Source organism: Ictidomys tridecemlineatus, chromosome 2 (genome assembly GCF_052094955.1).
Source record: "Ictidomys tridecemlineatus isolate mIctTri1 chromosome 2, mIctTri1.hap1, whole genome shotgun sequence".
Lineage (NCBI taxonomy): Eukaryota > Metazoa > Chordata > Mammalia > Rodentia > Sciuridae > Ictidomys > Ictidomys tridecemlineatus.
In genome coordinates, this window is record NC_135478.1 from 150,120,487 (window position 1) to 150,137,540 (window position 17,054).

The window sequence follows — 17,054 nt, forward strand, 5'->3', positions numbered from 1 at the left end:
TTTATTTTGAGACAGGGTCTCTCTAAATTGCCCAGCCTTGCCTTGAACTTATGATCCTCCTATCTCAGCCTGCCAAGTTAACTGGAATTAAAGGCATGTACCATCACACTCAGCTGCCTTCCAGATTCTTGGTAGGATTGTATTTCTTCACCCTCATGGTTGGATGAAACTGTGTAATTAGCTCTGATAAGTTATAAGTGAACATGCCATGTGTCCTGTTGGGCCAGAGCATTTAATTACAGGTATGAGAACTTCCAGAATTCTTTCTGTTAAATAATGACTGATGATGTTTAGCGTAGTGGCTTTTCCTTTGGTCTGGATATCAATGACTATAATATATAGAACTCTCAGCCCATCCTGGATTGTGAGCAACAAAAAAAATTATTATTATAAGCCACTAAGATGTGGGTATTGTTTGTTCCAGAAGCATAACCTAGCCTATCCTGAATGATTCACATATTGTCTTTCAATATCTCAATTTAATTTCTTTGACATCAATTGAACTCAAATTAGAGGGCTTCATTGGGAGAAAATATTATTTCATATGAATGATTGAGATTAAGGAGAAATATAATTTTAGGAAAAAAGACACAAAATAATAACTTCATTTGATTTTAGGATAACCTTATTTTTTCAGGTAATCTGGAACCCTCAAAATGTTTGCCAAAGCAACAAGGAATTTTCTTAAAGAAGTTGATGCTGACGGTAACCTGATTTCTGTATCAAACTTAAATGACTCTGACAAGTTACAACTTCTAAGTCTGGTGACCAAAAAGAAGAGATACTGGTGCTGGCAGAGACCCAAGTACCAGTTTTTATCTGTCACCCTTGGAGATGTACTCACAGAAGATCAATTTCTGAGTCCAGGTATGTTTCTTTGTGTATTCTACAATTATTCCCAGACATAAGATGGATCTTCTTTGAGACATGTGTTCCCTGGAATTGAGGCGATACCTTCTAACTAATTCTCATTTTTCTTTGCCTACTGTCTAAAAAACATATCCTTACTTAAAATGAAGGAAATTCTGCATGCACAACATGAAAAGTTACAGCTTAATCTTTTAAAAATATTATTTCAATTTTGGTATAAAAGTCAGTCATGTCCATCATAAATGTTGTGGGCACTCAGCATGAGTGGAATGTGTCCCCTACTCAAAATTTTGTTTGTTGTTGATATTGATGATGCCACATACCTATCCAAGGGGGTGTAAAGGGTTAGTACCTTCTAGGGAGCATAAGGCAGATTCTCAGACTGGGCCAAAAATGGATACAGAGAAGGGGTAAGGAGACAGGCTCAGTTTTTATTGTGATTATTGGACGGAGATGGGGTACTGATTGGAGCTTGTGTGGTGTAACATCAATGAAGGGAGCAACTGGATTTTCTTACTAGTTTGGATGTGCAACAGAAAAAGAAGAGAGTGTGTGTGTGTGTGGGGGGGTGTGGGGGCTTGATGGCTGTCAACAGACAGATTGCACAAAAACTTGGATGCAATATTATAGTACAGTCAAGGACAGCATTTCAGTCAGTGACAGACTGAATACAAGATGGTGGTTCCTTATGATCATATTACTTAGTGACATCTTAGCTGCCTCAGTTTGTATAAGTGCACTCTATGCTGTTTTTACAATGATGAAATTGCCTAATGATGCATTCCCCATAAATTGTCCCCATCGTAAAGTGACATATGATGACTATGTTACAAGATATAGATAGGTAAAGAAGGAAAAAGAGCAACAAAAATTCCATCATTGCTGGTTAATCTCCATTAACACAGAAGTCTAGTCTTTTCTTCTCTGCATCTAATTTTTTAACATTTATTTTATTTATTTTTAGAGATGGGGGTCTTGCTATGTTGCCCAGACTGGCCTTGAGCTGGGATCAAGCAATCCTCTGTGTGCCACTGTTCCTGGCCTTGTCATCTAACTTTTTAAAAACAGAATTAGAATCATACTAATTTTTATGCACTCCTTTTTAATTTTTAAAATTTAACTTTATGTAAGTTTTCTCCATAATTTTAAGTATTTTAATGATATTTTCAACAAACACATTGTTCCTTTGTGTGTATACACCCTAATTTTCTAAACCATTCCAATTTAGTGTTTAATAAAGAAGGCTGCAGTGAACATTTTATTTATGTTTTTGTGGGTATTTTTAAGTAATCACTTTAGCATGGGTTCTTAGAATACTGGATTAGTTTTGATTTGTTTTATTTTGTACTGAGAAAGGATTCACCTTTAACTTGCAATCCTCCTGTCTCAGCCTCCAGGTTTCTGGGATTATAGGCGTGCACCACTGTGCCTTGCTTCATCAGTTCTTAATTAGTGGATGGAATTTGTCTTAGTCCTCTTTCAGCTCTAAAATTCTCTAATTTTGTGATTGTATATCTATTAAAGGGGAAAAGAGTCTCCAAACTTTCTTCCAGGCAAGTACTCCGGCCAGTATTCTCTTTAGTCAGCCCACTGGAGCTGCCAAGCAAGGGGAGAATGAATTGATATTAGTTTTTCATCATGCCCTAGCTTGGATTTGTGTGCTTTCTAGTAAAATTTCTATTGAATTGTGAAATAACTAAATGTAAGCAGGAGCAAGAGAGAAAAAAAATTCCCCAAATAGACCAAGGGCCCCTGAGTAATTGGAGTTCCTCTGCTTTGAGATATAAAATGGCTTTTGTGGTGTCCTGAAAGATTATGAAAACCACATTGAGTTGGTGAGGCCAGTCACTGTCACTGCAGATAAAGAATATGATCATCATCTGAGGTCAGAGCGCATCCTGGATTCTGCCATATTGGTGTTGAAATGTGTTCCCTACTCTATCTACCAAGATGATTTAGGATGCTTTACTTTTAGGTGTTTTTTTTTTTTTCCTGCTCCCAACAGCCCTGGCATGAGTGTTGACCAGGGGAGTGATTGTGGAAGGGACAGTGATTTGGTTCCTGGCAGTTCCATGACAGCGTGCTGGTCCCCTCATTTTTTCCACCAGTAGCAGTGGATGATTGATGTAGAAGTATGGGCAAATGACATCTTTTCAGGAGGTGTGTCTAGGGTGGTGTCCCAGAGTACACAAAGTCCTGATTGTCCCCACTTTGTGTAGCTAGTTTTGGAGACACAGTTTCCAACAGTGGTAACAAGCCTGAATCCAGAAGGGTGTCCTGAAGATAGAACTTCTGTCTGTATAGCACTTTGTAGAACCTACGACTGTCCTGTTTACAAGAAAAGAATGCTGCTCTAGTCTAAACCCAATAGATAGACAGATGGAGCCCTGGCTGTATTTCTTCCTTCTTATACATCAACTAGCAACAGCATCAGGTAGGTATCATTGGTTATCTGCAAATTGCATATGAAAATCTGGGATGCAAGTAAATGAATGTTGTCCAGTCTTCCAGGGCTGATGATGTAGCTCTGTGGTAGAGTATTTGCCTAGAATATGTGAGGCCTTGTATCAAAAAAAGTTCTCACCCAAGGTCTTCCAGTTAGTAATATTAGAGCAAAGACATGATCTTAAACTATTACTATCTGCTCCACCCTGCTTCCCAAAGCATTTCCCAAAGTGTTTGTATTTCGCAAGATGTTAACTAGGAAAGGCTTTGGATTGAGAGCATTTTCATAGACTTCTTATTTGGGGTGATGGTATGGAAAATTATGCTCTTTTTTGTAAATTGAAAAAATAATGAATGGTGATGACTTATCAACCCTGGGTAAGGAGTGGGTTTTCTTGACTGGTGTGAAAGAAATGCAGCTGTTGAGGCTGTGTGTGTGTGTATGTATGGATTCTGGGTGTATGTGTGTGTGTGTGTATGTATGGATTCTGGGTGTATGTGTGTGTGTGTATGGATTCACAAGGGTTTTAATCCCTTGTGAAGGATACCCAGGAGCCCAATAGAACCTTGGATCAGAGAAATGGAAAAGTCTAACTGTGAAGTTCGTAGCAGGCTCTTTTTTTTTTTTTTTAACACTGGGGATTGAACCCAGGGGCACTTAACCACTGAGCCACATCCTCAGGCCTTTTTATTTTTTATTTTGAGAGAGAGGATTTTACTAAGATGCTCAGGGTCTCACTAAGTTGCTGAGGCTGGCTTTGAACTTGCAATCCTCCTGTTCAGCCTCCCAAGCCAGGGGGATTATATGCGTGCACCACCATGCTCAGCTCCTAGCAGGTTCTTAATTTATCCTTACCCATGTAATGATGGAGACTATTTTATGGTAGTATCTGTTTCGATTAAAAATGGGAATAGAGGTTGCAGTGTAGCTTAGTGATATCAGTAGTAGAGTGTGCGATTAGAATGCCCAAGGCCCTGTGTTCAACTCCAGTGCACGCACTTACACACACACACACACACACACACACACACACACAACAATAGAAGGTTGGAGACAAGAGGAAGCTCTAGTTCAGATATTTATCTTTAGAGTTCAGATAAGAAGGGTAGACCTTTAAGGATCTCTGATAGCAATCACTGGATATGGCCAGATGAGGAACAGCAATTGCCAGTTGATATGACTGAAGGTGGGATACCAGTCGTGGTGGCAGATTCCTTAGCATCTGGGAAACCAGGAAAGAAGAAGGGAGAGAATCTTGGAGCTTCTGGATGGTGATTGAGGGGTTGGGTGTGTCCAGCTGACTTTATAAGGAGGACAGTGATAAGGAATTGCATGATAAAGAATGACTAGAGGACAGATGGGAAAATGTAAACATGGGAAGAAAATTATCTGATTGGGGAAGATAATGAGGGACATGGAATGTTCCCAAGACTGGTGGATGGGAAGGCAATTTGACCAAGGACAGGTCCAGATGGCTGACCTGCCAGATGCTGAGGCACTCCTCTAGGGGGTGGGGTGCAATTATGATGAGGGCTTAGGTGTCTTCCACCTGCCATTCCTTTTCAGTTTACTCTTGTAAATCACACATTTAAAATTCTCTGTTTCTTTACTGGATAGAGTTTGTTTAGTTAGGTTTGTGTTGCTGTGACCAAAATATCCAACATGAACAATGTGGAGGAAATGTTTTTGGGGGCTCATGGTTTCAGATGTCTGAGTCCATATCAGCTGGTTGCAATGCTCTGGGCCCAAGGTGAGGCACACTTCAGGGCAGAAGTGTGTGCAGAGAGAAGCAGTCAGAAAGCACAGATGGGGAAGGGGGAAGAGGCTGCAGGGGAGATAAGCTCCTTTAGGGCACATCCCCAGTGACTCCCCTCTTCCAGCTACTGACCTACAGTTACCATCCAGTCCATTCAAATTAGGATGGACCCTTAAGGTTATAACTCTCACAATTCAATCATGTCATCTGTGGACATTACTACATTAACTTTTGGGTCACACCTTATATCCAAACCACGAATTCTACCCCTTGTCCCCCAAGCTCATGTCCATCTCACAATGCAAAATGCATTTAGTCCTTCTGTAAGAGTCCCATAGTCTTGAGAGTTATTGCCCCAAAGTCCCAGTCCAATGTCTCATCTGAGACTCGAGGCAAACTCTTGGCTGTGAGCCCCTGTAAAAATAAAACAATCCAATATTTTTATTCCAAAAGGGAAGAATAGGGGCATAGAAAGAAGTGATAAGGCCAAAGCAAGACTCAAACCCAGCTGGGCAAACAGGTCTGCTAACTCTGTGTACAACATCAATTGACACGTAGCTTTGAGATGGGCTCTCCAAAGGGTGTGGGCAGTACACCCCTTTGGCCTTGCTGGTTGCCGGGCACAGGGCCTCTCTTTTAGCCTGGATCTCTCTGCAGCCAGCAACTGTGGTAAACAGTCCGTGTTGCTGACATTTTTAATTCTTGTGGTCTCCATTTCAGTTTTGGCTTCACTTTCAAAGCTCCATGCATCATGTCTCAGGGGCAGCCTGCTATACTTTACCTGGCCTCCCAGCCTTTCCTTTGAAATCTTAGTGACTGTGACCTCCATGACCCCTGAACTTTAGTATCTTGCATTCTTGCAGAACCAGCACCATGTGGATGACACCAAGGTCTGCTGTCAGCTTGTACATATTTGGTCCCCCTGGAACCAGAGCTGCAGCAACCTCTGAATGCTTGGGTAGCTGAATCTGGTGAAATAACTTCCTAGGCTCTGCTATGGAAGCAGGGTGTTCCCATGATCTCTTCTCAAAGGAATTTTCCATTTTACATCCTTGACCTGGAAGTGGATGTGATCTTGCAAATTCCTGAGATGCCCTTGAGGTATCTTCCCAGTTTCCTCTGTGCAAAGTACTTAGCATTTCTTTTGAAGATATGATCTCTTCAAAAAGCCTTTCTTGGTCCCCTTCAACTCTACTTAAATGTGGATAAAAGCTGCCAGCAAAATCCAGGCCACTGACTGAATGCTATGCTGCCTGGAACTTTCCTCTATCAGATTAATTAGTCCATCACCTTTAAACTCAGCCTCACCAAAAATGTCAGGACATGGGCAATGGGTAGACAACTTCTTTGCCAGAATGTAACATGAATGATCTCTAGTCCAGTTACTAATAGAGTCCTCATTTTCCTCTGAAACCTTATAAGCAGAGTCTACTTTCCTATCAAGATTCTGGTCTTCTGAGCTCCCACCAGAATTGCCCATTAATCTCTGCTTACACAATTCTAAGGCTTCTCTAGCCTGCATTTTCAAATTTCTCCTGCAAGCCATTCCCAAAGCTTCTGAACCACATGGCCAGGTTAGTCACAGCAATGACCCCACTTTTGGTACCAATTTCTATTTTAATAAGGTTACAGTTCTCATAATCCAATCATTTCACCTTGGAACATTCCTGACTTAACAAGGAGTTTTTGGATGACACTGTATACAAACCACAACTGTGGTTAAAGAAACATTCACTTGAAAATGATTTGCTGAACTGCACTGATGCTTTTTGTGCACTTTCCTATACTTACATTGGGATTGAAAAGACTAAAAAGCATCCAGGGAGCCTAGGCAATTCCAGACATGCTCCTGGTTACACATAGTTGTGGTGGCTCCGTTTCTTTTGCTCTTACATAAAATATAGTGCTGGCTTTCCATTTGGATGCCAGCAGCATGTTTCCCAAGGGTCTGGGCAGGGTTGGAAGCTAGGTGAGACACAAGCGGCTTTTTCGTCTTCCGATTTTTCTTCTCCATTCATTGCAGTGGTCGTGGAGTCCGACTTTGTGAAATACGAGGGCAAGTTTGAAAACCATGTGAGTGGGTCCATTGAGACCATTCTGGGGAAGGTCAAGCTGAACATTGGAGGCAAAGGCCTGGTGGAGAGTCAGTCCTCCTTTGGAACCCTGAGGAAGCAGGAGGTGGACCTGCAGCAGCTCATCAGAGACGCGGCCGAGAGGTAATGAGAAATCGGTTTGGCATTTTGGATTTTGACACATCTCACATTTAAAGGTTGTTCAGTAAAAAGGGTGAGAAATGCGAACTTTTCCAACCAACAAATGTTTATTGGATGCCCATTGTGCTGAAACTTCATAAGGAGCACATTCTTCATTTTAGAATTTCTTGACTGTTCTTAGCCTGAGGGTAGAGACCTGGAAAGCACTTTAAAAGGACATTATTTCAGCAAATGGTCCTTTCTCCCAATCTTATGATTTAGAAAATGCTATACAGTGTAAAAGCTCTGTCCTGCATCTAGAATATTAATATCAAGGCAGAAAAAATGATGAACCGTCTCTGGTTCTTTTTATTGTTCTAATAAGGAAAACATGAGAGCAAGCAAGGGACTTCAGGGATGAAATATTTTCTTACTTTTCTTAAAGAAAACCCTACATTTATTCATTTATCTTTCAGTAAATATCCTTTATCTTATGGCAGCTCATCGTTATTTTTACCTTATTTTTACTCAACATTTAATAATTTGATTGAGTGCATTGTATGTGCCATGTGCTGTTGTCCATGCTAAGGAAGCTGTAGTGAACTAGATGCCATCATTTCTGCCAGGCATTCTAGTGGGGAGAGATACAAACGACGTAACTCAAAATGCATAGCTAAATAACACAGGCATCTCATCAGTTGATGAGATCAGTGGACTGGAGGCAAATATAGCAGAGAGCGGGGATAGGATGTGCTCAGAGTGGTGGCCAGAGACGGCACTCAGAGAAGCTGGCATGAAACAAAGCCCTGAAGGAGGGGACAGAATGAGCATGGAATGTCCTGGGCAAGGATGTCATGGGCAGTGGCCAGGGTAGCTGAAGCCAAGAGAAGACCCAGGAAGACTAGAGAAGAGCCACATCCTGCAGGACCCCAAAGGCTATTGGAGACTGTCTCACAGAGTGAATTAGAAAGCCCCTGGAGGATTCTGAGCAAGGAAATGACATGATCTGACTCTTTTTTTTTTTTTTTTTTTTTTTAACAAGGGTCATTCTGGCTACTGGTTTGAGAAAAGGGTGGATAGGAAAAAGCCAGGAGTCCAATTGGGAAGTTATTGCAATAACCCAATTGAGATGATATTTCAGTTTATACAGTACCATATGTTCATTTTCATGTGTAATTTTATCACCTTTTTTTTTTCCCTCTTATGATAGAAAATTCAAATCCAAATGAATTAAGAGAAAACTCACTTGTATCTAACTATGGCTGCCTTATCTCCTCTTTTCCAGTGTTCTTAGGTTGAAATATAAAATATGTGCTCATTGAACAAAATTATGTTTAAATATTAATGAATAAAATATACCATAAAACACACTTATCAAGAGCATTTGGTGGGTGGATTTTGTACAGACAGGCAGCTGAAGTCTTAAAAAACTGTACCTGTCCAGTAATTGCCCACGTTCAATGGCCTTTCTGGGACTCCATGACTCCATGGAGTTGGGACTCCACTGGGCAACCCCTTTTGGTGGAAGAACTTTAAGCTCTCTGGTGGCACCAGGTGGAAGGCACATTCATCTCTGACAGTCGAGATCTTTATTTTCTTTCTTACTTCCTTTTCTTGGTTGGAGAGGCATTTTCCTTCTCTGTGCAATATTAGGACATACTAGAAAATCATTTGTTTATCTGAAATTAAAATGTAACTGGGCACTTTGTATTTTCTGTTACTAAATCTGGTGACACTGTCGACAGGAGAAGGAGAAGAGAAAGATTGGGGGAGTCCAGGGTTTCTCTTGGCTCCTTCCATCTTCACACAGCCCCCCTTAAGCTAGATTTTGCAGTCTTGTTATTTCTATTTCAAGAACCACAGTTGGGCAATGCTCTCTAGTCACATTTCCTAACGCACATTTTAAAACACTCTTCAGGATTCAGGTATAGAAGCTATTGCCAGCAGGAAGCACGTGGGGGTGGGGTCTCTGATACGGATGCAAGAAAACATTCTGGAGAGAAAGAAACTAAAGCCAACAGTTGTAGGTGGGGGGGGGGACAGAGAGTCAGGGAAGAAAAGGAGCACCTACTATGTGCCAGGCAGTTTATACCCATCGTTTCTTTTCCTCTGCATAGCTGTTTTTTTTTTTATACATTAGTGAACTGAGGCCCAAGAGGATGAAATTTGTTCCTAGGCACAGAGTTCAATTTGAGTACTGGAGTTAGGTTTCCACCCAGGATTTCCTGGCTTCAAATCATCTGTTCTTTCCTCTCAAACGTGATTGAACTGACAGTGAAGAAAAGAAATTGGCAGAGATTCAAGTAGTTAAATTGGAGCATGAATGTAAAGGCAGTGTTGTGAATCTGAGTCCCCTGTGAGGCTGCCTGGTGGGGGACATAGATATGTCCTATCCTGAACAGACACACGGGAGTAGCTAGGCCTGCTCACCTGGAGGGGCCTGGACACTGGGATAAGATCACCTGGGAAGACTCTGAGAATCCTATTGATTGTAGAGATGATAGGAGAAGGGATGGCCCAGAAAGTGGAGGCCTTGGGAGCATAATAAGGAATAAATATCATGGGCTAGGTGTAGCTCAGTGGTAGAGCACAAGGCTTAGCATGCACAAGGCCCTGGATTCAATCCCCAATACCACAAAATAAAAAAAAAAACAACTATAAAACATAAAATAAATTTAAGTCCTAGGAATGCAAGAGGCATCTTATCACAGAGTTGTCTCTTCCTTGTTATGTTGCTAAGAGCTAAAGGTGAGCTGCCCAGGAAGGGAGGGGACAGAAAGGGGGAGAGAGAGGGAAGGTACAACTCTCCCAGTCCTGAGATGGTCATTGGTAAAGCTAGCATTATTGTTATTTCACACGGGAGTAATAAATTCTTATCCATGTCATCTGCCTGTCTTTGGACTCTTACAACATCATCAGCATAGATAAGGTGCTGTTGACACACATGTGGCCTTGGGAGTGGTGATTAGTGATGCTTAAGTACTGTATGTTCCTGAGGGCTTATTTGCAGTCAGTCATTTTTATTTCTGGTCATTTAGATAAGTTGTCATCTGTATGCAGGTTATTTTAGCTCTTAGAAATCAAAGTATTGGATTTATCATCTGTGAAATGTATGTGCATCTCAAAAATAAACTTAAATCTATCCTAGAAAAAATAATCATGTGTATAAATGGCATTTATCTAGCATTGTTGGGCACAAAGGCATTCCATGGGAATTAGCCTTCTGATACTTGGAGCCTTTGAATGGGCCCTCTAGGTTTATCTTAAAAATTCTTAGTGGAAAGAAATCTAAGATATATACATATTTTCCTTCTTTTTTTTAAAAAAAATATTTTTTAAGTATTTTTTTAAAATTGTAGATGGACACGATACTTTGTTTATTTATGTTTATATGGTGTTGAGGATTGAATCCAGTGCCTCACATGTGTAAGGCAAGCACTCTACTGCTGAGCCACAACTACAGCCCCTCCTTCTTTTTTTTTTTTTACATGACAATAGTGGAGTGCATTACACTCATAATTTTTTTGCTTTACAATTCTTAATACACCTTTATACTACAATTTAATAATAACTTTTTAACAATAAGTGTCTTATGTCCTCCTTTTTAATGCAGAAAAATCAACTTATAGAGCCTTCTGCTAATGACTAGAATTAATTTTTAGTCTTAATGTCAATATTATTGTGTAATAAACTCTGTGGTTTTTCTGCCTGTCTTCCATCCTGAGCTGCCATTTGTCATTGCCTAAAGTATAACAGCCACAACTCACCCCACCTTTTGCCACGGGTTTGTTGCTTCTAATCTCTTGGGGTCTGGAGAAGTTTATTCCTGATAAACAACTTTTTCGGATTTGGTAAGTCAATCAGCCCTTGTCCTCAGCTTCCCCAGCTGTAGGTGAGATAGTTGGACCAGACAGTGTGTGAAGGTTTCCTCCTGGCTAAGTACTTAGAAGCAAGTGGAACCTGCAGTGAACACACCTGTTCCTTCCCCTTGGGCTCTGGGCTTTGCTGCCAGCTGTTTTCCAGCAAAGGCACCATTTTGTGTTTTCCTGACTACGTGGGGATTAGGTGCTATCAGCCAGAAAGACACATCCCACTTCTGTTGTTTACCACATTGTAAAGCACATTTTGGTAAAGCAGATTACCTTTGTCTGTGTGTACTTAGTAATTAGAAGTTGAGTCCTTCATGAGGAAATCCAAATTAATTATATGAAACTGATATATTGCAAAGCAATGGTGTGACACAGATAAATCTTCACAACTATTTTAAAATATTTAAAATTTACTCTTGAGTCCTATTATATTTAAATCCCTCCACATTCTTCAAACTTTACACATTTTTTTTTTTTTGAATTGCTACTCTTGATTGGGGCTATAGCTCAGTGGCAGAGGGCTTGCCTGGCATGCAAAAAGCAGCCCTGAGTGCAATCCTAGCACTGAAAGAAAATAAATTGCTATTCTTTATTGTAGCTATTTGACCTTTTTAAAGGCATTGCAGTAGCTCTCAGGAGTACCGTTTGCACACACCAGTAGCTCTTATTTTATTTAGGACATTTTCAAGGGGAGGGGTTGTGAGAGCTCATGTCTTTCTTGAAAAACAAATATGCAGCAAAATTTGAACTGGTCTCCTTTTCTACTTAATGAGCTTTCCGGTGGCCAGTGGAGGATTTGAAAATCATCCCATTTGTCCTTGTGCTGTACCCAGGCCTGGCATTATTATTTTTCATGGAGAGTTTGTGCCTAACAATTTAAAGACTTCTGTCCACATGCACTTGCAAAATGAGAGTTTCCTGAATCAGCTCCCTTCATTTATTCTTTTTTTTTTGCTTCATTTTTCCTAGAAGGGCAGCCTGTAAATGAGAATGAAGCAGGTGAAGGTATCCCAAGGTCTAGGAGCCGATGAGGCTGGAAATGCTTCTCTATGCTCTTGGTGTTAATGGGTGCAGGGATTTTCTTTTGTTTTCTTTCTTTCTTTCTTTTCTTTTCTTTTTTTTTTTTTGACTGATTGTAGAGTGGTAAACTTTAGCCTAATTTTTTGAAATTAAAAAAAATAGGTTGTGGAAACAAAATCTAAGGTATAGTATCATGAGTAATGTAGTATGGCATCTTTTTCTTTAAACCAATGCCTAGGACCCATCTTTTTCTGCCTTCATTGCCCAGGATTTCACTGATGAGAGAATCTAAACAGCATGCAGAGTGGTGCCTGGCCCGCAGCATGTTCTCACTAATGGTGCTTGAGTGGAGCAGTGCTGTCAGTCTGAAGCCTGCCTGCCAGCCCGGGCAGGTGAGAGCTCTCCAAAGGAACAAGTTGACTTGGCATGCTGAGGCTGGGAGAGGCACTCAGAAATGAGATGATGCGAGGTGTTCAGAGTTTCTGACTTGTGGCATTTCTGATGTCCTTCTCTTCCAGCTCTTCATGGAAGATACAGGCAACTTCATGGTCTGTGTTCTGAACTCCACCGTGGAGTGACTAATGACCTTCAGTGCCAGTGGGAGGGTGGTCTGTCCTTACTGTGCTCTTCCCAAATGAGGGCTGATACCTCGAGGCAGCAAGAGCGTGGCTGGGGTCATTTTTCTTGGTCAGGAGGGGATAAGTCGCCTGAGAAAATTACTGTCTGGAATAATTAGTAAAGAAATAAAAGTCAAAGTTAGAAAAAATAGTTTTAAGTGCAGAACGTCTGATAGATCCAGCCCGCACAAAAGTTGGGGCTTAACAGTTAAAAAATGGCTCCAACTTTATTTAAGGGAGATCATCAAAGGCAGGGATAAGATTCCAAGGGTAGAATCTTGCTTCATGATGTCTTGCATTCACAGTTTGATTAGCATCTTGGCAGGCTCCACCCATCTCTGAGAGGTTGTGTGGGACTGGGCAGAAGCCGAATAGAAATTCACATGCATCTGGGTGATCTTACCCAGTGGGATTGCCATTGGAAGTTCTCAAATACCAGATTTTCCTATTCAGTAGGCTTCTGTGCCGATTTAGTCCATACAAAGTCCATAGATGGCTCTTGACAGGCTGACCCAGCTATGTAGCTGTGTCATAGAACCATTGGAAAACACACAAGCTCTTATTGATCCATATTTTATTTGTAGCAGATTCTTCTTCAATTCTTAAGTCAAGATGTAGGGAGCCCTTGACCAATATCTATATGACCTTCAGGAGCTTTGTCTTGGTTACCACATGCCTTACGAGAAGCACACCTACGAAGCTCTCAAGACCCCATCAAACTATTCTTTAAAAGAGGTCTTTCCTGAGACCTGCAGGCCAAACCCATCTCTGTACTGTCTGAAATTCAGTCAAACTATTACCATTTTTTCCCCTGAATTATTTTTGTCTCTTGCCCTTAGGCTTAACTATTGGGACGGTGAACTCCTAGAAGCCTGTCTGGCCCTCTGTTGTTCCTTCTGTAGATCATGTAAACAAGATCTACTGGTAACCCCCTTGGCTGAGAGATGGACGTGCTGGGGACACTTTCTAATATTTGTTCCCAGGTTTATGTCTTTGTCCTGTGAGCCTTACTTACAAAGGCTACTTCAAGTCTTTAGAATTAGGTAGAACTTAAGTCCTAAGGAGAGACATTGAAGTACCGCTTTTTTCTAAGACTGATAAACAGCATCATCATGTATTATCAAATCCAAGATGGCATCTATTCTAAGAGGCACCATTGTTTTATGTACCAATGAAAAAGAACACTGTCCATTAAACCGTGTCACCCATCAGTTTAAAACCATCTTGATGTTAAAATGTGGGGAAAAAAATGTGTCTTAGAATTGATGAGCTCCAGTGTCTATGGCTGGGTTGGTTGGAACAAGTGAGGAGCTAGAATTCAGGTGAACAGATGGATGCATTCCACATGGGCTGTTCATAGTGTCTGACACAGGGACTCTGTCCATCTCTAAACTTCTCACTTCACTTAATGCACTTCTCTGCCAGACTCCTGCAGAGAAGCTGGTTGGTGTGGCATAAGTCCATCTGCTTTAGCTAAAAACCTGGGGATCAGACATGGCTCCCTCCTTGCCTTCTTTCCTATGCCTAGTCTCTTACCAGCTGATTCAAGCTCTCAAAGATTGGTTTTACCTTTTCTTCTTGCCCCAGCCTCATGACTATTTCTTTCACCAACCAATTCTTATCTGCACCCTCTTACCCTTTCCAACTGATTCTCTGCAGGTCCACCTGTAGGATCATGTCACTTCCCAGCTAACACCCAACTATGCCTAGGATGGTGTCCACATGTTCCTCTGTTTCACAAAGCCTCATGTTCACTCTCCAGCCTCATCTCTCACCCCCTCAGTTTCTCCAGGGCATTATGCTGAATCTACTTCAGTCCCTGGGATTAATATTCCATTCTTCAGGAGCCACATTCCCCAATTCTGTTGGGGTGCTAACCAACACCATGGGGTACTGTCTGTTGCAGCTGCCTGATTCTCGGCCAAAACTTCTGGCATATGTCTCTCTTGTTTGCCGTGGGCTCTGGCACAGTGCCTGCAGCATACTAAGTACTGATTGGTTGAAAGAGTAATTGGTTTATCTTTATCTTTATCCAAGGAGCCTGAAATTCAGAAATTAATTAGTTTGCCTGGACTCAGAATTTAAGGCCAGGTCCACAAAGCACATGATTTTCCTATTCCAGCTGCTATGCACAGAGCTTGGAGAGAAAAAAAAATTTCCAAAGGCTGCTGCATGAATTCTCCTCTCTGCATCTGCTTCATTTGGTTTATCATCTTTCAGGCTTACTGAATCTCATCACCTGGTGGCAGTTAATTAATTACCCCGCCTAAAAGGTTGAGCATCTATAATTGCTTAGTCATTTTTTTCCTGTCTCTGTCCTTGGATTGTTGTATTCAATTAAGGTGTTAGAAACTAATGTGACTGGAGATGGAGCAGTTGCAATGTGTGGGTGGCCTAGTCACTTTTGTAGTGATATGCATTATGCTCTAATTTAAATTTTTCCTGCAGTTTGCAATCTTGAAGTCATCTTCAGCTTCAACATAGCAGAAAGAGGGGGTGGGTCCGGGAAAGCTTTTCTCACTATAGTAGTCCCCTCTTAACTGCAGGGGATGTGGTCCAAGACCTCCAATGGGTGCCAGAAACCAAGGATAGTCCTCAGTCTATGTATACTCTTTTATTCTATATTCTATATTCTATTTTTATTCTATATTCTTTATTATAGTTTAATGTATAAATTAGGCACAGTAAGAGATTAATAACAACTAATAATAAAATACAACACTTATATATACTATCATGAAAATTATATGAATGAAGTGTCTCAGAATACCTTACTGTAGAGTGCTCACCCTTCTTATGATGATGTGAGATAATATAACATCGTGATGAGATGAAGTGAGATGATCAATAAAGGACTTATATGTACTGTGGTCATAATCTTTGCAGGCTGAGATTTGACAGTAAAAATTAGCTTGAGTGTTTTTCCTTCTTCACAATTCTACAGTTTCATAGATTCATCTTACTGTGGATCTTAGCAACCTCAGCACATAATCTTTTTGCTTTCCTTATTGGGGAATTTCCCCTTTTCACTTAAGGGAAGTACTTCAGGGCTTCTCTTTGGCATATCTGAATTTTAGCCATCACTCTTCTGTACTTTGGGGCCATCATTAAGTAAAATAAGGGTTATTTGAGCATAAACCTCATGATGATGACGTTGATCTATTCTGAGCTGGCTGCTAAGTGCTAATGAGCAGGTAGCATATATACTGAGGATACACTGGACAAAGAATGATTCATACGCCAGGCAGGTTGGCAGGAGATTTCATCACGCTACTCAAAATAGTGTGATTTGAAACTTCAAGAATTTTTCATTTCTGGAATTTTACATTTACTATTTTTGTACTGTAGTTGATTTCAGATGACTGTGGAAAGCAAAACTGTAGATAAGGAAGGCTACTGTATATTGGGAAAGGAGATCCCAGAGTACAGTAGTTGAGGTTTCTAGAGATTTCCTGTCCCTGTTTCCAGGTTGAGCATCTCTGATATGTGATACTGTAGATCTGAAGTGTCCTCCCAGGGCTCATGTATTAGTGGCTTGGTGCCCAGCCTGTGGCACTCTTGGAATGTGGCAGAACCTTGAGGAAGTAGGGCCTGGGATAAGGAAGTCAGGTCATTGGGGCTGTGCCTTTGAAGGGACTTTGGGACCTGGGCCCCTTCCTCTCTTTCTTCCTGGCTGCTGGCTGTGGTGTGCTGCCACGCATTCCCACAAATGATGTACAGTGCCATGACAGGCCCAAAGCAAAAGGGCCAAGCAACCATGGACTTGAAACCTCTAAAACAGTGAGCCAAAATAAAACCTTCGCTCCATTATGTTGATTGAACTGGGTAATTTTTACAGTGACAGGAAGCTAAACAGGTGGGAAAGTTTCTTTTAGTGTTGCAATAGAGACGGTTGGTAGCTTGGAGCCAGTTGGCAGCTGCCTCAGTTTCAAAGAGCCCTCCTAGGGGAATTAGGCAGAAACACAGCCTTATGTATTCGCATGCATTAAGTGCCTTCTGCAGGTAGGCCCAGGAGGGAGAGGCAGGAGGAAGAGGGAAGACCATTCAGGTTGAGTGGTGCCAGTCGGCTAAGTGGCATTCTCATTCCACCCTTGTTAGCTATGTCCTTTGGGTCATTGGCTTGTGAATTCTGTTCTCTTTCCTCTGTGAAATAAGGGTGACAATAACTTCACATACCACTTAGGGTATCTAGTTGCAAAGGACATTTTTAACCTCACATTGGAATGCAGCCTGAAGTAGGGTGAGTGCTGCTAACCAAAGGGTTAATGATGGATGATCAGTTCG

At 41.2% G+C, this 17,054-nt stretch overlaps 1 protein-coding gene across 1 annotated transcript in view; it reads left to right on the plus strand.

Moving 5' to 3' along the window:
• Gsdme (gasdermin E) overlaps positions 1–17,054 on the plus strand; it is a 65,858-nt gene that overhangs the window by 14,410 nt on the left and 34,394 nt on the right. Inside the window, exons 2-3 of the mRNA XM_078039968.1 lie at positions 638–867; positions 7,096–7,288. Coding sequence (XP_077896094.1) covers positions 657–867; positions 7,096–7,288 — 404 coding nt within the window. The 5' untranslated portion in view covers positions 638–656. The remainder of the gene's footprint in view (positions 1–637; positions 868–7,095; positions 7,289–17,054) is intronic.